The following is a 24,569-nucleotide window of genomic DNA, read 5'->3' as shown; positions in this document are numbered from 1 at the left end:
GATAAAAGAATAAAGTAAACCTGAGGTGTCAAATATTTAGAAAACTAAGTGTTTTCAAATAAATAAAGTAAAATAAATTAATTTACTTTGATTTAAAAAAAATACCAAAATAAAGTATACAATAATAACAATAATGTTTTACATATTCTAATCATCTAGGAGTGGAAAGTATGCACATATAATTAATCCCACCCCTTCTTCATAAGTGCTGAAGTATTGTTTCAGCTTCCTTGTTGATAGAAACTTCAGGAACATCAACATACATATTTGCACATAATTTATGCACTGTTTGAAATGCAAAAAAATGTTCATATATAGTTTTTATAATTCCGCAATTTTATTTCCGCACGTCAAAGGAAAATACCTCCAATTTTGGAATGTTGACTGCAAAATCTGAGTAGAAAAAGAATATAAAAACTAAATAAACAGAGATATTATTTGAAATTCAACCATCATTATCTTTTTATTATACCTAATAAAGACTATGTGTTTTAAGCAACTTTTGCCATGGTTTTTCTCCACACACACAAACACGAAAACCGTAGGTTTGACGTTGCCCACCGCTTTAAGTTATAACGTCCTTCTCTTACAGAAAACATGCTTTCAATACTTTGTGATGTTTGAATTCTTACCACATCTGTGCCAGTGTCGTAAGTTTTCATAAATTCAAATAATGCAATAGATAAAAAGTTAATTTAATATTCTATTTTTATATTATTTTGTTGTTGTTGTTTTATTTTCCTAACCCTGGAACGCTGCAGTGTACTAGCCCTTTAAGACGCTAGCCTGTAGAGTCACGTGTCAGGCGTCATGTGATATAAGTATTATCAGAGACTGTTTGCTTTGTGCGTTCTGGGTGTTGCAGGCTGTCACTACCACATCAAACGGTACATGTATGTGGCCCTTCAGACGAGGTAAGAGGATGATTTCCGTTTCGTACGTTGATTTAAAAAAGAAAAGAGAACATCCGCTTAACTTCATTTAAACCAGCTAGCTTTGTTTTTAGCTGCATAGCCTGCTACGCTAACTTGTATTTTTATTATAAAAGCTAGCGTTAGAAAGCTCTCTCCTTTCAGCTGGTATTTTTTTATAAGTTCCAGGTTATTTTTCTTAAACGTTGTCACTCCTTTTACCCCCTGTAGTATAATGCAGTATTTCCTAAAAGCATAACATCGACTGACAGTGTACTGCTGTTTTTCAGGAGTATGCAGAAAAGTGCCCAGTGCTGATAACGATTAAACTCTTTCTACCTGCTCTCGGGATTCCTGCTAATCATGGTAAATGTTTTATTTCGTATATATTGCTTCAGTATTGGCTTTGTAAAGGTTTAGTTTGTATATTTAAGAAAAAATAAATAAAAAGTGGGCGGAAAGCGACTAAACCCCATCCCCGAGCTTTACCATATATTGACATGCACAGGTGAAGTTTAGCAATCTTTCACGTTATGAATTGTTGCAGTTGTTCTTTTAAAGTCGTTGACAGTAATGTTTGTCTTTTATTGAAATGTGAGCTTAACGTGTGTTTACAAAGAAACTAGACCTTCCATTATTGCCCTGTTGGTGCAGCCTTTTCTTATCTATTTTCATTTGCTATGTACCAGATCTGTTTATATTGCCCTCCCACGTTAGATTTAAATGGGTGTCGTGGCGTTGCCCTTTGGCATCGTGTGTAGGTTGTCTGTGTAGGTTCCCACTTATCTGGGTCATGGTAGTCTTTAGATCTGGAATATAAGGCAGCTGGACTTCATAAGGTATAAGATAAGATAAGATATTTTACTTGTCATCCAAGAGGCTTCTTCAGTTTTAGAGAGGGAATGCTGTCCTTTCACACCTTGTCTCAGGTGACTGACATCATGCTGGGCTGGAGCGATGCCTGAGGTTTTACTTGTCTGCTCAGGTGACAGGATTGACCTGCACAAACACTTTGGGTCACTGCTCCCAAAATGACCTGGGACAGTTTTTCTAAACCTAAAAAAAACTGGGTAGAAATTTTAAGATTGAGCCACTATATGAGCCATCATGACTCCTTTCTAGTTTGTAGCCAGTGTGACGATTTGGTAAAAGTTAGAATCTGGCAGGTGAAACTAAAGTGGATTACCTGTTTGAATTTACTTTAATGATTTGTACTCTTGAACTAAATGCCATGAACAGCATGTCAATCCAGAGCTGAAAGATCTTATGAACTGATCAGATCATTTCAGCAGCACGTTACTTATAGATCTGCTCTCTGATATCTGTATATGACCGTAGTTAACATAAGCCAGGAAATTTATCAAATGTCAGCATCCTGAGCAGTCCCTAATCTTTAATCTTCCCCTCATGTTTGCTTTTTTTTTCCTCTCTCTCTCTCTACATCTTCTCGATCTCTGAGAGTATTGCACATTAATATTTTATTGTGGGACAGTCGCTCTAATTGGAGATCGGGCTGAGAGACAAACTGCACGGAAACAGTTTGTGTTTTGTGCTTTTTGAAACATTGCATTTTAATTCTTGCGCCCCTTTTTTGCAGTACTAGTAGCTACTTAAGAGGGACTATAGGATCTTTGAAATTGAACATGTCTCTATTACAAACCAGGTGTCTTACTTAGGTTACAGAAAAGAGAAGGAAACGAATAAATAGAAACCTGTGAAATGCAATGATGTAAAATCTTTAAATAATAGAATGCAATGATTCTAGTAGAACAGGAACTCATGAAGCTAAATGGGTATTGAGGTGTATAAAATTTGAAAGGTTGCATTTGCCTGTGCTCATGGCAGTGGAGCTGAATGCCATTAGTAATAGATATGGACGCTATCCAGAGTGAGAAGTGCAAAGAAGCACCCCAACGCTAACCTAGTACAAAAATATGAAAGTGAAAATTGACTTTTTGAGCAGACGCATAACGCTATTTTAAACATGTTGCATGTGTTCAGTTTGAACATCCCTTTTTCATTCTCAGTACAGAATCTGCAAAAGATGAGAAGTCCTTAACTACAGCAAAATGTATTTGTTGGAACTTGGTCTCAAGTGACAGAGCTGTAAAAGCAAGCTTCATTTTCATATTTGGGCAGTTTCAGGCGTCATCTTTGAATTGAACTGTAATTAGATGTAAAATGAGGAGTTCTATAAGGCTAAGCTTTTATAAAAGTTAAAGTTTATGTTTGGACTACTTGAAGGCTTCTTGTTAACAAAATTAAATTCCAAGAGGCTGCATGAGGCAAACTTTTCACTTGTATTAAAATTAAAGCATCTCCATAAACTGCAGCTGTCTGTGTTTAAAATCCCTGCCACAGATGCTACTGCTTGCCGTCTACAGTGCATACTGTTATTAAATTAGATTTGAGGAAATATTTGTGGTTTCAGCCCAGAATTGCCACCTTGTCAGAAGCATCCAGACTTTTAGGAGACATTTCAGAGTGTTTTGTGTTTTCTCGTGATTTCCTCTTAACCTGTGCTTTAGCAGTGTGTATCATCAAAGTGGTATTAATAATCTGTTTTCATTCCTGATGCTCATTTGAGGGAAAAACAAAGACAAACAAGATGAACAAGAGCTCTTCCAGGAACGGTGATGCCATTTTTCTGAAGACTTAATTGGTCTGTAGGTGGCGATTTCTTACCTGTTCTCTAATGTGGAATCTAACCGGCACTGGAGCAGATAATAACATCATGGCTATGTACTCCAGGAAGAAGTGAACCACCTTCATAACATGGAAAACGTTTTATTTTTATTTATTTATTTTATCTGGATGGATGAAACCTAAATTCACTGCCTGTAAAATGTATAGCAATTAAAATGTTATCACAAACTTGTGACATGAGCCAGCAGGAACGTCCAATGAGTTTAGTTTTTCTGGGACAAAAAGTCACTGCTGTATCACAACAGTCCAGAGGAAAATCAGTCTTAAATTAGCACTAAATCTTTTTTCATTACATATTCAGTAGTCAGTTAAGTCTGTTATTCTGTTCTTTCTGCTTGAGTTAAAAGGCCGTTAATGATGCTAGCGGCCAACTAAAAATAATAGACATGAGTCACTTTCAGTCTGAGTTTTTGCAAAAGCCAATAATTGAATCTTGAACTCGTGACTTGCCATATATAGTGCTGCTGTTTAGGACATAAAGTGGTTATGATATGAAGGGAACGTCAATCTCAGAAGGATCTGGGTTTGTTTAGTGGCGAAATCCAGTTTCAGTTGAAATTCTTTTGCAGCTGCTAAACATACTTGTCTTTGTTTCCCTCCTCCTCACTCACAGCCAGAATAAAACCCAGAAATCCCAATAAGGGTTTGTATTAATCGCTCACAGCCCTGTCCTCTGTTCCCTGTGTTCAGGCTCTGCAGATGGGGTTCTTGTGTTTGGCCCTGCTGGGTCTGAGCTCGGCGCTGGTCTGTCCCAATGGACACACATGTCAGAACAAAAACACCTGCTGCAAGAATACTGAGGGGGGATACGGATGCTGCCCGCTACCACGTGTGAGTTACCCGTCACTGTTGTGTCTGACCCGGATATTAAGCAAGTACACTATCGTGCTTCTATAAGTTAAGACGAGGGTAGCAGCCAGGTACTGCTAACCAAATGCACTTGATTCATCGATCATCAGTGAGTGTGAGCGACGAAGAGTTTGCTAGTCTAAAGCATTTGTGTGTTTAACACAGTGCTGAAGAGGGAAGATGCCAGTAATGATCTCAGAGGAGCAGTTGTTGCTGCCCATCAATCTAAGGGAGGGTTAGAAAGCTGTTTCCAGTCAGTCTGAAGTCTGTCATTCTACATAAGTGGAAAACATTGGATACAGTTGCCAGTCTTCCCAGGAGTTCAGGTCCTGGCACGTTTACCATGAGATCAGACTGTCCAGTGCTTAAACTGAAAAAACCAAGATCTGCATCTCACACTCTACATGCCTCAGCGTGTTTAAGTTTGTGACGCACAATTTACAAAAAAAAGAAACTAAACAAAAAAAAGAAACGGGTATGACTTGTTTACAAGTGTCAGGAAAAAGTGCCTTGTCATGGCAGCACAGCTTAGGTTTGCAGAGTTGCATGTGAATATTCCACAAGAGTTGCAGAACAATGTTTGTTTGGCACTGTATAAATAACGTTTGATGTAATTTGTCCAAATGACAAAAGCACCTCAATGCACTTTATATTATATGATAAAGACCCTACAAAGATTCAAAGAAATTCCCAAAATTGGATGATCCTGATGAACAAGCACTTGGCAACAGTGGGAAAGAAAACTCCCTTTGAACAGGAAAGAAACTCCTGGAATCAGGCTCAGGGAGGGGCAGCAACCTGCCACGACCGGTCGGGTGTAAGGGGAGGAAGACGTGACAAAAGATGCTCTGTGGAAGAAAGCCCGGGATTATTAATAACATCATCAACAATCATGGGACGTGCCCAGCAGCCTAGGCCTGTTGCAGCATAAATAAGGGAGGGTTCAGGGTCACGTGTTCCAGCCCCAAGTACATGCTTTATCAACTCTAATCTTAAAACGTCATTCCAAATGTCAGCACAGTGGTGGAGAGCTGAGGGTTTGTTTCACAGCCACAGCGTTGTACTTTAGAGTCAAATGGTCAAAGCGTGGTCCAAACTGGATCATGCACCAGCACAATGATTGTAAGCACAGCAGCAAATCTACAACAGAATGGGGGGGGGGGGGAAGAAAAGACTGAAGTTATTGAAGTAGTAGGTCAAGCTGCAGACCTCAACCCAACAGAAATATAGTCAGGACCTTCAGAGAGCTGTGCACAAATCAATGCTACATGCTTCAAGGATCAGTAGCAACACTGCAAAGAGTGGGAAAAATTCCTCCACTGCAAAGTCCAAGCCTCATGGTCATGTAGAAAAGAATTACTTTAAGTTGTTGTCTGTAGCGATCTGCTGAGTCACGGCTTGTACTTGGTTTTTCACATGACGGCAGAGGGTCCTGTGAAAATTAACTTTCTCATGACTATGAAGACTACTTAATGAGGAAATGAGTATTTTTTTTTTTTTTTTTTTAAATCCATTTAAAACAGTCATTAGAGGGCCTTCAATGGCGCAGTAGGCGGGGTCACATGGCAGTTTTACCCACAGACACCACTCTGGCTTGTTCTGCCACAGTAAATGAGTAAAACTGGAAACCTGCAGCATGTGAGCTGTAGAGTACAATTTTCCTAGAAGCTAGCTGTGAATAAGGCAAGCGCTCAAACTCGGGCAGTTTCTCAGCCATAAAGCGCTCTCACTGAGAACTGAGTGTGCATTGTACTGATCGAGGATGACACGGGGTTTTATTTCCCTCTGTGCAGGGCCGTCTTCCTTCTGACGGTGTTTTAATTTTGAGAGCTTGTTCATATTGTTCACACGCTGAAGGGGAGTTATTTTAAAAATATAGTATTAGAAAGTTTAATAGAACAAAACAGTCAACATACAGTTTCATAGAATGACCTTGAACATTATGCATATTATTGACAGTATATGTTATATGACTTTTGTACTATAAACTAATAAAACTCAGTATTTATGTTCTGCTTGGAAAAAATAGTATTGTAAAATTTCAGTTTGCTGTCACTGAAAATAGATTTCAATTTTTAAGTTTCCTCTCAGTGAACCTGTTTCTCTTACACTCTCTTTGAATCCCCCTGTAGGCAGAGTGCTGTTCAGACCACCTCCACTGCTGTTACGAGGGCACGCTGTGTGATTTGGTCCATGAGAAATGCGTCAATAAAACAGTTTCCCTGCCGTGGATGACACGACTCCCGACCCAGCCTCAGGTGAAGGGGGTGGGGCAAAGCTTAGCTTCTGTCTTTAGACATCTTAACGTTGATTACCCCACCAACAACCATGGAAAGATCATCTTAAAGGAATCTCCAGTGAACCAAGCTCAGTTTTGTTATCTGGATACGTTTGCTCAGTTGGTGTTATTTGTCAAAATAATGGAATTGTCTTATCTGCTTTGTACGTTCCTCCCACCCCAAAAACAAATGACGTAAAAGAATGACTCTCATGGGTAAATAAGGTGTTTGAAGAGGTGCGGGGAATGTTTTTGAAACGTGCAGAGTATTGAGAGGCGCAATAGTGTTGGTTTCACGATGGCACTACAAGCACAGATGCTTCGACCTCCCCCACACACGCTACCTGATCTCTCTTGGTGCAGCGCCAAGATGTTTCCACGGACTTAATCTCTCCAGCAGTTGTGTGTTCTCTTGTCTTGCAAGGAAAATCAATATTTTATATATGTATATTACGCTGTGGCTGAAGTGATTTTCAGTGTGTTTTAATTGATTATTGACTCCTTGAACTGTTCATATTTGAGTGTTTTTAAACCTTTTGTTTGTTTGACCATGTGGCGTCCTTGCATTTGTATGCGTTGGCTGTGATGTGATTGCTTCAGCTCGAGGAGACGGTGAAGGCAGTCGTTTGTCCGGACCAGGTGTCTGAGTGTCCGGATGACACGACTTGCTGCCAGCTTCCTGACAGCTCCTGGGGCTGCTGCCCCTTAGCCAAGGTGACACACATAAGCACAAACGCCATCTCTTTGCCTAAAATCACTGACTCTACACAAGCCCCAGGTTTCTCACACCAAAAAATGATCAGCTGAGTTCTTGACAGGCTGCCTATGAAAGTTTGTAGCTGTTTAAAATGAAATGTGATGTATTTCTTCACCAACACTGTATGTTTAATATGCACTTCAGTTTGCCTCAAGTTTCACACACACATTCAAATGGTTTCAGACCATGTTTAGATGTAAAGGCTTAGAAAATGCAACAGCTTTAAGAATCTTTAAGTTTATTTGCAACCCTTCTACTACCACAAATTCCTGACACTTCATTTAGTGATGACTCTGTTTTAAATCCTTAGCAGTGATCATTCATTTTATATTTTAAAAAAAAAAGTGTCATTAGACTTGTGGTTGTCTGTGTTGCATCTATTTGCCAATGTCTTCAATCATGTTGCCTCAGCACTCATTGAGGGGTGGTTGTGTGGTTCTGAAGTTGCTTCATGAACAAATTGGCTGGCAACACAGAATGACACTGCACGTCTGCCACAGACTGCACATTTTCTGAAGTCAAAATTAGTGAGTCTGACCTTTTGCTGAATCACTCATAGCTGCTGATTTCAGCACTCTGCAGCTGCCAGCAAAGGCAAAGAGGGGGAACTTGATCGATCCTGAAAGCAGCTAAAACTATAGAAATGTCAGAATCTAAAGTAAGTGTTAAAATGTCAGACACTTAGGATTTGATTTAGACACACCAAAAATGAAAACTTTATACATTTCAGCTTTTTCATATTCTGATAATGGCTAATATTGTGAATATAAGTCTTATAATCTCTGTATACTCCTGGTGGAAAATAAAATAAAAATGTCTGTTCAGAGTGAAATGACCAGTTTTAGACATTTATTTGCTTCAAATGAAACACTTTGAATTTCTTCAGTATTTAAAACTCATTGAAGCTGCAGCATTTCCTTGGAATCAGATGGTGTTTGTTGGCTGCACATTCAGCAATCGGTGCTCATTTGCTTTAATCGAAAGGCACATCTGCCTGTTTTATTCAAACTACTCTATATACTGAATTTAAATGTCTCACGTGCATCAATTGTTCATATTTCATGTCCCAGTTGTATATCTATAGTGCTGGTGTGCTTCACGATCCCGTGATCTTCTCTCTGCAGGCGGTGTGTTGTGACGATAGGCGCCACTGCTGCCCTGAGGCAACAAAGTGTGATATCGCTCACTTGCGGTGCGTCTCTGCCTCGCTGGAGTCTTTCCCTCTGCTGGCCAAACTACCTGCTAGAAGGAGAGGGAATAACCCAGGTGGGGATTACATCATATAAATAAACAGTGAAATGTGATGATCATGTATTCACTTACAACGTTTCTAAATTTATATGCAGATGATACTGTAGTGTTAACAGAAGACTGCGTTTCTTTTTAGGTCTTACTACTTTTGTAGCTTCCATTGGCAGTTCAATATCGTGCCCTGATGGGAAACTCAGCTGCCCGAACGCTTTCACATGCTGTCTGCTACCCAGCGGAGAGTACGGCTGCTGCCCATACCCAAAGGTGCATATAAATGCTGTAGATGTAGTACAAGTGATTTGAATTCAAGTATTCCAACAGTTTCCAGCGTTTTTCATATTTTTATGTTGCTGAATTAAAGCGGTTTGATTCTTACTGTACTGATTGGAGGAAAACATTGACACGAGGGTTCCTAATAAGGCTAAAACATCCTGTGTTTGAATCTCATGCAGGCCACATGCTGTGAGGATCACCTTCACTGTTGCCCTGCCAACATGGAGTGTGACCTGAAGCATTCACGGTGTAGGCGTGGCGAGACAGTCATGCCCCTGATGAAGAAGATCCCTGCTGTAGCCAGTGACAGTAAGTCTTATCTTTAAATTAAAAAAACAAACATTGAATAGGATTTTATTGATGGATCCCGTGTCACTTCTGTCATCCCCTCAGTCAGTTGTCCAGACAAGAAGTCATTTTGTCCTGATCACACCACATGCTGCAAGATGATCAACGACACCTACGGCTGCTGCCCGATGCCCAGTGTAAGTAGTATGAAGTCACTGAGCGATGGGGTCAGTTTAGATGAACAGGAAGTTGCAGAGAGACCGACTCTTACTATCTAAAGGTCATTGTGAAGCTTTTTAATATTTTATCAGGTGTTTAGTCTTTTTAGATATCAAATAAGTGGCATATTTAACAAACTGAAGGCTGCTTTTGCTCAAATGTAATGAGTCCCTGTTGGAATTTCCTTTCATTTATGAATTTGAAATACTTATGGAGAGTTGATTCAAAGTGTTAAGACTTCCTTTTGGTAGTTTTCCTCTGAAACTCTCAATACAAGGTTGAAAGAAATGCTACGACGTTGCAATGAATGAAGTAATCATTAGACTGAAAAACCAGAATAAGCTGCACAGTGCTTCAAAATGAATGGATAATTAGCCAAAAACACTGCAAAATCAAGGCAGGGATATTCTTCAGTGTACAAGTCCTTCACCTGAGCTCTGCTCAATAGCTTTTCAGTTACTGAAAGCACACAGACTCATAAATGAAGGTAGTTGCAGTAAAGGCCCAGGAGAGCAGCTCGGGGGAGGAAATGCAGTATTTGATGAGGTTGAGTTCTCACTTTCACACAATCATTGATTGCAAAGATTTACTTCTTCTTTCAGGCCATCTGTTGTTCAGATCGCATCCACTGCTGCCCTGCAGGCTCAGAGTGCGACTTGTACCACAGGACCTGTGTGTCTACCCAGAGAAACCCCACCATGACACTGGCAGAAGCTGCAACCGAGCTCCTTAAAGTCCAGAGAAAAGGTGAGTGAGACGGCCATCGTCACATCTTCTGTGATCAAACTCTAAATATTTAATGTGTTTCAGAGAAAAACATGTTTTAATACAAACTGTTTTATTAATATCTTCAGTAATGTTGCCTTAGTCTGTTTTTGACTGAAATTCGTCAACTTTAACATTTTGAGTGGAGTGGGAAGAAGCTTTTCTCCATCTGTTTTCATCTTGTCAGTGATTGGGTTTCTTTGTGCCAAAATTTGACAAGGAGGAAGAAGAATGTGTGAAATGTATATCTGGTTGTGCTGCATTGGGGGTTGTTTGTTTTTGTTTGTTTGTTTGTTTTTTTTGTTTGTTCCCCCCCCCCCCCTCAAAACGTTTCATTGAGTCAAGCAGTGTTACAGGAATCTAAAAATGTTAGCTTCTGTGGTGGTGATTTTTATTGTTCTGCAGACCTTTCAGTCCATTCCATCCCCTGCAACGACTCTGTGGCCTGTGCTGACGGAAGCACCTGCTGTAAAACACTGAAAGGAGACTGGGCCTGCTGTCCGTTACCACAGGTACACTTTTCCTTTAATGACCTGTTCTCCTCTCCGACAGGGACTCTGTAACTCATGTGAGTTATTGTCCATTAATAAACATGAGTAGAGCTTATTAACGGGCTCTCCTTTAGGTAATGTAGTAGTTCATTTGCAGACTCAAAGTCTGGGTTGTTCCTCATCCCTGCAGGCTGTGTGCTGTGAGGACCACCTGCACTGCTGCCCCCACAGCACCATTTGTAACCTGAAAAGCTCCACGTGCGACGACTCCACAGGTAACGCCGTGACTCCCATGCTTGGACACGTGCCGGTATTTCCTTTACTGGAAGACGGTAACAACAGGTGCGACAAATCAACGACATGTCCTGGGAAATCCACCTGCTGCAAGACTGCGAGTGGCGGTTGGGCCTGCTGTCCGCTGCGTCAGGTAATCCGGGGCTGAAGTGAGGACTGCTTTCTTCTGTCCTGTCTCTAGTATTCAAAATGCTGAGCTCATGAAAATCCTGTAACCACAAGTACATCAGGCTCAAACCATCAACAGAGAACTGAGCCAGATTTTTCTGAGGAGGGCAAACTCATGCTGATGTGAGTGGGCGAACAGTGGCGCAGGTCAGCGGGTGAGCTAGTAACAATGAGCTAATTCTTAAACAAACATGATGCTAATTTATTTCAAAGACTCACAAAGAGCAAATTGGTGTGTGTGTTAAACAAGCAGACTTGATGAGGGAGCGGGTACCGATCACCGCCTTTGGAAAGACGTGCTAAATTAATGCTGCCCAGGACGCTCACACAGGAGACTTATGATCTTAAGAGTTTACATTTGTAAATTAAAAAAAAAAAGTAATTAGCTTAAATGGCTTTCTAGTAGTTCAGTGTAACACTCCTCTGGTCTGTATTGTGTGTGTACCTGCAGGCTGTTTGCTGTGATGATCACATCCATTGCTGCCCTCACAGCAAAGTCTGCAACCTGGCAGCCGAAACTTGCGATGACCCTCGGGGCTTCTCTCCGCCCGTCTCCTGGCTGACAAAGGTAGCAGCTCTGACCTTGGAGGTGGAGGATGAGAAATGCGATGAGAAGACCAGATGTCCGTGGGGCTCCACCTGCTGTAAAATGAACTCCGGACAGTGGGCCTGCTGCCCCTTACCACAGGTCAGCATCTCCTTTCTGCCTCCTGATCATATGTGCTGGCCAGATTTAACTTTGATGTGCAAATAGCCAAGGGTTTGTTTGTTCTTGGTGTCAGCTGTGGTTATTTCTGACATCCTGTTCTAATTTTTCTTACTGATACTTGAATTATTTTTATCCACAGCACATTCAAACACGACAGAAATTGTAATGATTTGGTTAACATTAACCACCGAGCCTCTGTAATTTCTCTTTTTTTTTTTTTTTCTTTTTTTTTTTTGCCTGGCATCATCTCCTAATTCCTGTGTGATCCCAGGAGTGCTTTCATGGTGCATAAGTGGCTCATCTTTAGGTCATGACCTATTTCTAGGTGGTTATTTGTTTACTGTAGTAGTAGTAGTAGTAGTAGATGATTTGACCATTATTTCAGGAAGTGGGCTTGTAGATTCCAGCTTCCAGGTCTTGAAAGTTCATACTCATCTGTTAAGCCCTATTTGCACAGGATTACTAGTACCAGGGGACCTTATGTGATTTAGACACATGCACGCCCCTCCTAATCCTGAATTAAATTCATTAGAGGTCCCCAGGTAATCCTAGATCCAATGTGAACAGTGATTACAGTCCAGCTTAAGACGTGTGATGGTTAGAAAATGTCAATCAAACCCAAGTCTGAGGATGGAAAATAAGAAGTCAGCTGTGGCTCTGAGTGCATTTCAGTAATGTCTCATTCACACTAGTTTAAACACAAAATGGATCGGGACAGCAGCCTGCTTGTAACTCGGGGAAACTTCATTTGAATATGTATTGAATCTTTATTTGGTCTGTAACTGTTGGCAATTAGATGTGTTGACCAGCCTGAAAAATGCTCAACCTTTGGACAACAACCCGGCCATAAGCTGACTACATGGGCTGACCTTCCAATAGGCAACTGGTCTCAGTTGAAGGCTGACCACATCTCATCTTTGTTTGTTCACAGGAATCAACTTAACTGGTTAACAGCCAGTTGTTTTGTTGTTAATCCATAAAAATGGGATGTTGCCAAGCGCTACATTGTAACGTTGCAGTTAAGTTTCCATCCTGCAGCAACTTTGTTTTTAAGGGTTGTTTTTTGTTTTCTGTTTTTTGTTTTTTGTTTTTTTCTCCTCTTCTGAGTGCAATTGTCTACATGACCCCTGTTCAGTCACAGACCGGTATCAGACTAACTTGGTCTTATTACTGTTTCAGTCACATGGCAGCTGACCGGGTGATCAGGCATGGGCCCGTCAAAGTGGCTGTTTCAGTGACTTCATTGCACAGTTTCAGTAATTTTGGTCAACCTATGCTCTCAACCCTGTTCTCCCTCATGTGACTGTAGAGATTTTCTGTACTTCTACTTTGAGACAGCTGGTATACCTGAGTGGATTTTTCAGAGGTAAAGACAAACTGATCGAAATTCAAAAGTTTGATTTTAAAGGTATAGATGTGTTAAATCATCCAAAATACTCCTTCTCTTTTGGGAAGATGTAACAGGAAACACTGAGATTTACACCTGGAACCAGTGGTTTAACAACAGAACTCTCTATAGTAGACAATTAGTTGGTGTTTTGAAGCTGACTAGAGAGGGATCATATGGTGTCAAATAAAATGAGGATAACTTTTCAGCTGTTTCATCAACAGAAGAGCAGCTTGTGATGTTTTGAAGGATTTCCATCTGTGATGTAGAACTCGTTCCTTGTTTCGTTCCAGGCTGTGTGCTGCAACGATCACGAGCACTGCTGCCCCAAAGGCTACAAGTGCAATGTGGCAGAGGGCACCTGTGACAAACCCGGTGGCCTCAGTGTGGCCTGGCTGAAGAAGATCCCAGCCCTGCAGGAGGAGCTCGGCCAGACTGTTTCCCATCCAACTCAGAACATGTGCGACACCCAGACCAGCTGTCCTAGAGACACGACCTGCTGCTTCATGGAAAAGGAACACAAATGGGGCTGCTGCCCTCTGCCAAACGTGAGTTTAACCTCCCTTTTTAAATTATTAATTCTTTTTAAATGGGAGAGTGTCAGTTACCCGTGTTGCCCGTCAGGCTGTCTGCTGCAAAGATGGAAACCATTGCTGCCCCAGCGGACACACCTGTGAGCCCCACCACTTCTCCTGCTCCAGAGGTTCCCATGTTATACCGTGGTTCGCCAAAGTGAGCGCTGTAACAGAGCCGGGCGCCGTGATCGACGTTAAATGTGACAACAAGAGCAGCTGCGCTTCAGGGACGACCTGCTGTAAGCTGAAGACCGGAAAGTGGGGCTGCTGCCCGCTGTTCAAGGTTTGTGCATCAGTGATGTTCAGACTGTCATTAAATCCTCAAGTTTTCCACAAAGGTGCTCATTTGATAAGATCACAAACTGATCTGTGACATTTCTGCAGTGTCTTGCTGATGTAGAATATCATTTGGTTTCACAACAGACTAAAATGAATCAGACAGCAGTTTCAAAAGTGATTTAAAACCGGCTTTCTTTCCTGTTTAAACAAATTTGGTGCTTACAGCAGGAAATACAATTGCCATTTAGACCATATTTTTGGAGTGTTCAATAGTGTATATAAGGAAAAGCTTAATAGGAATCACTGAAATGCTTCACTCGTGGCTGTAACATGTTAATATCTGGCATCGTGGTCTCTGCTCAGGCTGTTTGCTGCACTGACCACGAGCACTGCTGCCCTCAGGGCTACACCTGCAACATGCAGACAGGAACATGCGAGAAGAAACAACACTACCACCACCTCAGCACCATCCCTCAGATCGAAGTGCAACAGTCTGTGAAGGAAGCAGAGGAGGATGTGGCGTGTGATGGCAGGGGCGAGTTTCGCTGCTCCAAACGAGACACCTGCTGTAAGATCTCCGCCACGGAGTGGAGCTGCTGCCCCTCCCCCAGGGTACGTTCACCTGTCGGTCCCTCCCACTCATTTACATTTGAAGTCATTCTTCCAGCAGTGACTTTGGATGGTCCTTGTTCTAGGCTCGATTTTGGAATGTTTATGTTAAAACTTAGCAGGTATACTGTATGTTGCTGTGCTGCTACTCATCTATGATAATCGACTTTTATTGTTGCTGAATTCATTCAGCTCATGTTTGTTTAGAATAAAAGAAGTTTGAGCCTTTGATTCGGTGCTGAACACGCTGTCTGTTCTCAGGCCGTCTGCTGCTTTGACTCGAAGCACTGCTGTCCTGCCGGGTACTCGTGCGACCTCAAGGCCGGAGGCTGCACCTTGCAGACCCAGCTGACCTGGGACTCGTGGTTTTGGGACCGAAAGAGAGACACTGTCCCCCACGGACTCTAATCCACTGAAGTGCAATGATGATCTCAATCTTTCCGTTATGTCATCTACTGGTGTTGTCTGTGGACAAGAAGGGCTTCTTCCCGTTTCATTTCGTGGAGGTGCATTCACTGAGTTTTTTGCACTCTTGCGTATTTTTGAGTTTTGTGTGGTTGGGGGGGATTTGGTCCACATATGCAGGAAAAACATTTGTTTAATTGCTTTTTGCCATTGAAGGAATTTTAGTGAAGTTGAAGTAGTTTTCAAGGGGGAAGCAGGTGAAACCTAGCCTGCATTCTGGTTGAAAATATTTATTGCACTCCTTCAGAACCACTCCACATCTAGGTTCCAGGACAGCTTTACAGTGCGTCCGTTTCAACCTGCGGTGTTATCTGTTAATGTCAGATCTGAAGTGTTCTTATAGGTAACAAACCCCATTTCAAAATAAACTTCAGTGAATTCGTCTCTTTTGAAAGTCGATTGTTTCTGCTTTTTTTTTTTTTTTTTTTCTTTTCTTCAGACAGAGCAGCTTAGCATGAGTGAACTTAAAATAATGAACCCATACAGGGAGCTTGACGCCTGCTCTCAGTTCATTCTGTCTGAAATTGGCTGCTTCACTCCTTTAGCTCTACGTATCTTCTGATTGGCTGCCCAAAACTTTAAACAACAGGTGGGTGCAGCGGGTGGAGAATGCACTCTTCAACCTTTAAGATAGAGGAGCAGGTTTTTGTACCAAGGTTGGCAGTTCCTTTGAGTTTGTGTAACAAATCTTATGCATATTTTGATGACATTTGTTGATACTTTCACGAAAGAAACTTCCTGATTAGTGTTTAAACATGAGTGCACAGAGCTGGTCTACTTCTCTGGAAGAGAATCATGAATGTACAAACTGCCTTGTGAGCAACATTTCCTAAATAATCTGACTTTAACCACGTGTCTTCTCTAAAAGGCAGTTTTTGTTAAGTCAGCAGAACTGTATCATCTTTCCTGATAGTTTATTCATTAAAATAGCAAAACCACAAATTAGCCACTTGAACAGTGGAAAAACCGCAAATCTGGGCAAACTAACAGGTAGCCTTTGGAATTGTTTCCAGTGTTTCTGAATTTATTAATGCAGTTGTTAATTTGACTGTTTCAGGCTTAGAGGATGAAATCGAGCTGCTGTGATTGTGGGCACATTTACTTTATGGTAAAGTGGTTTTGGTGTCTGGAGACTCGATGTTTCACTGACTCTTAAGAGTTTTAAAAAAAAACATCATACAGCAGACTGTCAAACATTTATTGTTGTACATGCAAACTGAAATGTAGGCGTCTGTAAAGGTGAGAGGAAAATTTTAGACATTTCACTTCCAGAAACGAAGGATTTATCGGAACATTTCATGGCTGAGCCAGTTTTTAATCAGAGGTTTTCATAACCATTTCACGCTTTTGCCACAACTTGGCTGCTTGTTGCTGTTTTAATGTTGCTACCAACAAGCAGCACCATTAATAAAAAATAAATAAATAAACAACAATAATTAAAACAACATTTCTTTCCTCATTTGGAAGCTGACGGGACACGAACAAGCATCGAGCAGTTTGTGCCTTCTTCAGTAGGAGTTACTTGTATCCTTTGGAAAGTCTTTTGTTTTGTGCAGTTGTAATGTTGATTTGCATCTTTGTCTTCATGGAAACATAACACAGGCGCTCAGGAGAATCTTTTGGAGTTATTTGTGAATTGAGACTTGGTCAGTGTCACAGTTGGTAATATGTTGTTTGTAGATTCAGGAGTTCCTAAAAAGCTGAACGATCTCTTAAACTTAAGTAATTTCAATGACTTTTAAATAACTGTCATGTAAAGTGGTTTACAGATTGGCTCCATCTGAAAATAAAAGTTCATTTCGCTGATTTCCTTTGCTTGTTTGTGGTGTTTTGTTAAAATGTGTGCAGGTGTCACTCAAAATGAAGGAAACACTTACACTGTTTAACTCCAAATCAATCACACTTCTGTGAAATCAAACTGTCCACTTGGGAAGCAACACTGACAATCAATTTCACATGTTCTGCAAATGGAACAGACAACAGGTGTAAATGATGGGCAATCCCCAGTAAAGGAGTGGTTCTGCAGGTGGTGACCACAGACCACTTCTCAGTACTTGTGCTTTCTGGCTGATGTTTTGGTCACTTTTGACTGCTGGCAGTGATTTCACTCTAGTGGTAGCATGAGACGGAGTCTACAACCCACACAAGTGGCTCAGGTAGCACAGCTCAGCCAGGATGGCACATCAATCTGGGGTGTGGTTAAAAAGGTTTGCGGCGTCTGTCAGCGTAGTGGCCAGAGCATGGAGGTGCTACCAGGAAACAGGCCAGTGCATCAGGAGATGTGGAGGCTGCTGTAGGAGGGCAATAACCGAGCAGTAGGACCACTACCTCCGCCTTTGTGCAAGGAGCACTGCCAGAGCCCTGCAAAATGACCTCCAGCACGCCACGAATGTGCATGTGTCTGCTCAAACAGTCAGAAACTGACTCCATGAGGGCCCTACGTCCACAGTTGGGGGTTTTGCTTACAGCCCAACACGTAGCAGCATGTTTGGCATTTGCTAGAGAACACCCTGATTAGCAACTTTGTACATGGTGACCTGTGTTCTTCATAGATGAACTTTATCATATCTCTATCATAGTATTTCAAGCTCAAATTTTTAATATAGAAAAATATTAATATGCACTTGTAATAAATGTTACAATATACCATAAAAGTACAATTGATTATCACAAAACAAAAGCAAAATCCCAAAGTAGAAACTAACATTTTCTGTGTATGTGTACATATTAAAAATGCAAACTTCTTAAAAAGGAAAAGCACTCAAATTGGAAAACTAAAACAAATGCACAAGAAAAGATTGTAAATTATTATTTTTTTTTTTTTACTTTTTGGCCAAAAATGACTTCCTTACTGATGATATTGGGCACAACTGGAGAAACACTGCCAAAGTTGGGTTCGCATCTTAACCTTGTAAAGCTTTAACCATGAAATAATTGCTACGACATTCTGGCATTTAATTATTCTGGCGTGTTTACATAACCTTCAGACTTTATATACACCCATCATTTTTGTGCAGTTTATTGCTCACAGTAGCGCTGCATGGGTCTGACTGTATACAGCAGGTTTTTGAGGAGAAAAGGAAATCACACTGATGAGGTCTCATTTTGACCTTCTGGAGATGCACAAACACAGAGGTTAGTGTCAATCAGCCCACTGGTCTCCTGTCTGCTCAGCATCTGCCCCCTGCGGGCCTGGAGAGACATGACAGCACATGTGTCGGCGAGACATGACAGCACATGTGTCAGACTGACTGCGTCACTTGTCTTTTCAGCCCAATAAAGCGTTCATTCTCAGCACAAAGATGGGTTCAGTACCTTCCAGTAGAAATACGGGACGATATTCTCCAACAGCAGAATCAGCGGCAGGACGACCACTCTGATGCTGAGATCTGATCAGACACATTCAGTCATCAGCAGTCCGACAATCACTTCAACACAGAGTTGATTGATTCACGCCCATGTTTGTATCTAAAATGTCACCAATTTCATTGAATACTGACCATCACAGCCCAACTACAGTTTGTCATTGTGATTCAAAGAGCAGCGAGGGGAGTAACCTCCTCTGGATAGATTAATCAAGGTTTGTTGTTTGGCCACATTAACGGGAGACATGTTGCATCATGAAAGTGAAAATATAACCATGAATTTAAATCTTAGCAAAGACTGCTGGAACATAATGTGCACACTTCTATCATGGCCACCAGCCTATAAGGTACAGGAGCGCCTGCTTTTTATGCCAACAGGCTGCTCAGTTCCCACAAACTTTAAAGAAACGATACTGGTAGATTTCATATCTGTTCAGTTATTTAAAAATCAATATTTATTATCCATGACCTACTCCTACGTAATATTTTTAAACAAAATACAATATACGTTATAATTCCCTTAAAAGTAAACACTGCCCCAATAGTGAGCTGTCTTGGAGAAAGTTTTGTGGTGTTTATGAATTTACTTGTCTGTGTTTTTGTTGTCTTCTCCGTCATGCTGTTTGCTTTTTCTCTTTACAAAAATGACATCTGGGTTTAGAAGAACACCTGTCAGCATTTCCTCACGTACACACAACATAGGTGTTAAACACACGTACTATCAGCACTGAAGTCATTGCTGATGTCACTAATGGGCTTACCTGAGCAGGTGAGATCCAGGGTATTGACAGAGGATGATGATGTTGCTCATTCTCTCAAAGCAAACGCAGACTGAACACAGTCATGTATGAGCTAAATGCATCGGGGAGTCCTTTAGTGCTGCAGGCAGGCAACGTGTTCAAATAGCGCATAACTGCAGGTTTTTTATTTCTATATGATAATTCTGCATTTTTAAGCAATAAGAACAAGTAGTCTGTTGTCATGTAATCATTATGAAGCTATAATTTGAAATACAATAAAACATTACGTTTTTGTACAAATTATCGGAATCAGATCAGTATCGTCGATACCACCCTGAATTTTACTTGGTATCGGATCGGAAAGGAAATCAGTGGTCTAAGGGGCTGCGACACCTTTATACAGCCATATTTCACATGTAGTTCCTTCCAAGTTAGATAATCCGAATGATAAAGTTTCTTTCCACTGTCTTCCTGTTATTGATAAAGTACAAATTTACCTCAAATTACTAAAATATCGATATTTTAATATGAGAATCGATTCTAGAACATAAATAACAGGTATCAGAGGAATCAATATTTCAGTATCAATCCGCACACCACTACTGATTTCCTCTTCAAGGCCAGCTGGAACAGCAACTCTCCACCAGATCGTCTGCTAACCAGCGTCATTGTCGCCTCACTCATGCGCTTCATTGCAATTTATGCTTGTACTCGTTTTGTTTCTCTTGTGCCTAGTTGTGTCCACGGATTTTTTACCTCACCGCCTACAGTTTCCTTTCCTTTGCTGCTGAATTTGCCACTCTCACTTTGGTTCGGACTCCCTTCTTCTTATCACCTGCCTGCCTCCCTGCTCTCACAGTTAGACCACCTCACAGATTGGACCCCCTTAAACTTTTGACCATATAGTGCAACCTTGGGTCTAGCAATGGAAGCGAAGGGCTTCCATCAGTATTTTATCTTTCCCAAATTACAGATGCTGATTGATTTTGAGGGTAGAAAGACCAGTGAAAATGTCAGGCTTCAGATTTCATTGTGCAAAAAAAATGGTTTGAAAGTGGGTCAACAGACATTATTACCTTTCCTTAATATTCCTCCCATAGCACCAAGATAAACACAATGTTTTTTTCCTACCCTTTCTCTTGTTTATGTATGCTTTTGCATTTACACACACACACCAACGCAAATCCATGGAAATGCACATTTAACAATTATAATCATCTTAGCACCCATGACCACAACGGTCTTCTACATATAAAAAGATATACCAAACATATTAAAGCTGACTTATACGTGTTGGATGTCTTCTTCTGTGCTTCTTCTTTTTTAATTTAACAGCAGCTGGTATTTAACACAAAGCATCCTACCTGAGCTCAACAGCAGCAGCATCACCATCAGAAGCACAAAGTGATCCATTTCAAGGTGGGCTTCTCTCTGCACTGATCATTACATGTGCTACACTCGCTATTTATCTTCCACCAGGAAGAACTGGAACTTCCCTCTTCTTTATCTGATTTTGGTGGTTTTTGATTCGATGTAAAGTGTCTTCATTTCACTCACGCTTGCTTTTTTTGAATTGACACAGATCTGTCGGTTCAGTTTGTCTCTGCATTAACGGAGTCCATCATCATATCAGTCACAGCTCAAAGTCACAACATGTATTTTATTTGACATTTATTTTATATCAGGGGTGGGCGGTATAAACGGTATATGATACAAATGATACGAACTTGGCCAAGAGATTTTGACCATACCGCTGTACCGCAAAAGCGCATGTTGATGGTGTCATCAAGCTGTGCCTGTTTTGGTCAAAAGCATTGCAGTGGCTGCAAACAACATGATCTGCAAATTACGCCAGGTTACAGTAATCGCGAAGAGACGAAACACGTTTTGGAATATGAGGAAAGCCAAAAACGGTGCTTCCTCCACTTCCGTACTATTGATTCATTAATGTTGAATTCTCTCGCAGCTGCTCTATTCCCATGTTGTTGCAGTAAATTAATGGCTAACCTCGTATTGTGGATGGATTATCTCAGTTGTTCTCCTGACTGAAGTTTGGTCCGTTTACCAGCATCCTGCCATGCCATTGCATTTGTCCCTAACCATCAGGAACCCTCCTGTTAACTTTTATCGAGTGGAAAAGTGTTAGCGTTCCTCCTCCAGCTTCACAGTGACTCCAGCTATTTTAGCATTATATTGTGCTAAAATTACTTGTAATTAATCTCTGTCTCTCTTCCACAGCATTTCTTTTATCCTGTCTTCCTTCTCTCACCCCAACCGGTCCTGGCAGATGGCCCCGCCCCTCACTGAGCCCGGTTCTGCCGGACGTTTCTTCCTGTTAAAAGCAAGTTTTCCCTTCACACTGTGGGTGTGCTGGGTCATATGATTGTGTGGGTGGTTTTTTTTTATTATTGTAGGGTCTACCTTTTAATATAAAGCATCTTGAGGCGACTGTTGTTGTGATTTGGTGCTGGATAAAAAAAATGTTTTAGTAATAAAAATAAATACAAAAATAAATGAACGTGAACATATTCGTCTATAGTGGAAAAGTATGTATTATTTAAGCTTTTTCAGCAAGACAATGAACCCAAACACGCAGCCAAGGACACTCTTGACTGGTTGCACAGAAAGAAAAAAAATAAAGCTGTTAGAATGGCTCAGCCAATCACCTGACCTGGATCCAACTGGAAATCTGTGGAAAGAGTTCATAGAAAGGGCCCACAGAACCTTTAGGATTTGAAGACTGATTGTGTGGTGAATGGGCCAAAATCACACCTGAGGAATGCATCCAACTAGTTTCTCCATACAGGAGATGTCTTGAAGGTGTCATCACATATAAAGGCTTTTGTACAAAGTATCAAATACATTTAAGTAAACAAATACTTTTTCACTGTGTCATTTCTCATTATTACACATCATTTATGGGCATCTGTGGTTTGGTTTCTTTCTATGTGTGGACTGGATAGGTTGTTATCTACATATGGTGAGAATTTCATGTCAACAGAATCTTTAGAAATGTATTTATGTAGAAGAGAAAAAGTCACAGTAGGTAAGTGGGATGTATGTTTTGCTTTTTGTGTAAGGATGACCTCACCAAATTTAATGATCACATCATCAGCCAGGCAGATTTTCTAAAGACGTTTATTTCAGCCTTGAGTCTTTGCCTCCCAACCTGCTGTTAAAAGGTCAAATTAAGATTACAGGAGGAGGAAAAAACAACCTCTGAAAGGAGTAACGTGAACATATATTGCAAGATGGAGCCAAACCTTAAATGAAATGACAGATTACAAGCCATTAGAGTTCTTGAAATAAAACAGCAAACATCCACGAGTACATCAGAAAGGTTGAAACAACTGACAGCGTGCTCAGCAAATACCTTAGGCAGCAGAAACCAGAGAAACAGGAGGAGACATCACGGCAGGACTGTATGTACCACCGGCAGATAAAGGAAGTTGCTAACATCCAGAAACCCAACAGGTGGCTGGACAAAGCTGGACTGAAACCCAGCACAGAGAATGTGTTGAATCATGGCAGCACATGAACAAGCTCTGAGCACAAGCTCCATAGAGGCTGGAGGTCTCGAGTTCAAAATGGGTGGCCAAGAATGTACAAGCTAAGGTCCTGTGGGACTTCCAGATACAGACGGACAAAATGGTGATGGCTAACCTGCTGTACATAGTAGTGGTGGACAAGCAGAGGAAGACGGCCATAGTGATAGACATAGCTACATCAGGAAGAAGAAACACGAGAAGCTGGAGAAGTACCAAGGGCTCAGAGAAGAGCTGGAGAAGGTGTGGGGGGTGAAGGTAACACTGGTCCCAGTGGTAATCGCAGCACTAGGTGCAGTGACTCCCAAGCTAGGCGTGTGGCTCCAGCAGATCCCAGGAACAACAAGGATCCTCAAACCCCAGGCGCCTGATAGAAGACCCGAGCTTGAAGGATAGATCGCCCACAGGGGCGAGAGGGGGATTTTTTTGTGTTCCTTACATGGTGGAGGATGGCTTTGCCTCAATGCCAAAACAGAAAAGTATGAACAGTCAGAGGTTAAAGTGGGATTTGGAGAGTGGGGGAACAATAAGATCTGTTATAGTCATTCAGCATGGGGAGAATACGAATTCAAAATCATTTCTGTTGTGAGCTCCATTAGATTTTCTTAGTGGCCAAGCTATGATCAGCTGACCTGCTGCTTTTTGTAGATTTACACCAGATTTCAACGATGTCAGCAGATGTTACACAGCTATCTTGCTTGAGTTTCATTTCCTCCACTAACAGTATACTGTATGTTCTCTTCATGCTAAACTGTATAAAGTTGGTATAGTGAATGAATTCAGTGAATGAATTGAAGCATCATCAGCTTTAATGTAAATTAAACTCTACTACACTTGATGAAAGCCAACACTGACAACACTTTACTGACAGTACTTTACTGTGAATTCACCACATTAATGCAAGCATATTATAGGGATGTATAGCCTTCCTAAAATTGGTAAATGATAAGGACTTAGAAATAATATTTAGTTATTGCAAGTCTGATTTTACAAATCAGAATTTTTCTGTTGCATGATTAAAATCTGCAGTTTACGCACCACGGAAAATAAGCAGTAACTTTGTGGTTTGTAACCTCAGAAGAGAGATAAGATGTTCCATCTCACGTTCAGCACAGAACCATGGCTCGGTTTCTGAGTGTCTAGATGAGTCTTTAAAAAAACTGGACAGTCTGGGCAATGAGCTACAAGAACATTTTCTAACAATTTAAGTCCAAAGACTCGTGCTGACAGATTTCTTTCTTTGTCACAGCAGCTTTTTCTTCATCACATAGAAAAACAGTTAAATATGTAACTTCTTTACACTGACAGAAAGGGGAGTTTCAGGTTAAAGCGGACTGTTTGGGTGAATGTCTGAGTTTGACACCCTTGATTTACTCAGAAGGAGTGCAGGTGTCAGTGAGTTGTAGTCAGCATCTAGCTACAGAAGAGGAGCATAAAGGGAGTAACTACATGACATGATGTTTTACAGCATTTCTATCAGCTCAACAACATCATCACACGAACTGCTTGTGTGCTAGCTAAAGGTCCAGCTGCTTATTTCACAGAGAGAAAGGAAAGAGAGCTAACTTCACTGAGAGACGGAGACAGATAAGAAAGACAGAACAGGACAGGAAGAAGAGATGATAGATTTAAAGATAAGGACTGC

At 41.1% G+C, this 24,569-nt stretch overlaps 1 protein-coding gene across 2 annotated transcripts; it reads left to right on the top strand.

The window, feature by feature from the left end:
• The first annotated feature begins 778 nt into the window (after positions 1–778).
• On the top strand, positions 779–15,696 carry grnb (granulin b). 2 transcript variants are annotated; one of them, XM_005913780.3, is made up of 17 exons: positions 779–914; positions 1,202–1,277; positions 4,308–4,448; positions 6,599–6,724; positions 7,345–7,458; positions 8,626–8,767; positions 8,889–9,016; positions 9,205–9,334; positions 9,419–9,510; positions 10,135–10,279; positions 10,703–10,809; positions 10,979–11,215; positions 11,702–11,938; positions 13,640–13,894; positions 13,971–14,204; positions 14,603–14,812; positions 15,071–15,696. In XM_005913780.3, exons 2-17 carry the CDS (start codon positions 1,275–1,277, stop codon positions 15,215–15,217), a joined length of 2,448 nt encoding a protein of 815 aa, XP_005913842.1. In that variant the 5' UTR covers positions 779–914; positions 1,202–1,274; the 3' UTR covers positions 15,218–15,696. The 2 variants fall into 2 exon arrangements, with proteins under 2 accessions (XP_005913842.1, XP_005913840.1); XM_005913778.3 differs by having other exon boundaries at positions 780–914; positions 14,564–14,812.
• Positions 15,697–24,569: the final 8,873 nt, after the last annotated feature.

Source organism: Haplochromis burtoni, unplaced genomic scaffold, assembly GCF_018398535.1.
Source record: "Haplochromis burtoni strain Fernald_Lab_line unplaced genomic scaffold, NCSU_Asbu1 Contig_6, whole genome shotgun sequence".
Classification (NCBI taxonomy): Eukaryota; Metazoa; Chordata; class Actinopteri; order Cichliformes; family Cichlidae; genus Haplochromis; species Haplochromis burtoni.
Note: the sequence above shows the minus strand (reverse complement) of the source record. Positions and strands in the feature narration are given on the sequence as shown.

What these genes read in the sequence shown, in the direction of transcription:
- grnb (XM_005913778.3), top strand. An exon ending in GACTCCCGACCCAGCCTCAG is followed by an intron (nt 6,725 to 7,344) that starts GTGAAGGGGGTG and finishes TGATTGCTTCAG; the next exon opens with CTCGAGGAGACGGTGAAGGC. An exon ending in GCTGCTGCCCATACCCAAAG is followed by an intron (nt 9,017 to 9,204) that starts GTGCATATAAAT and finishes AATCTCATGCAG; the next exon opens with GCCACATGCTGTGAGGATCA.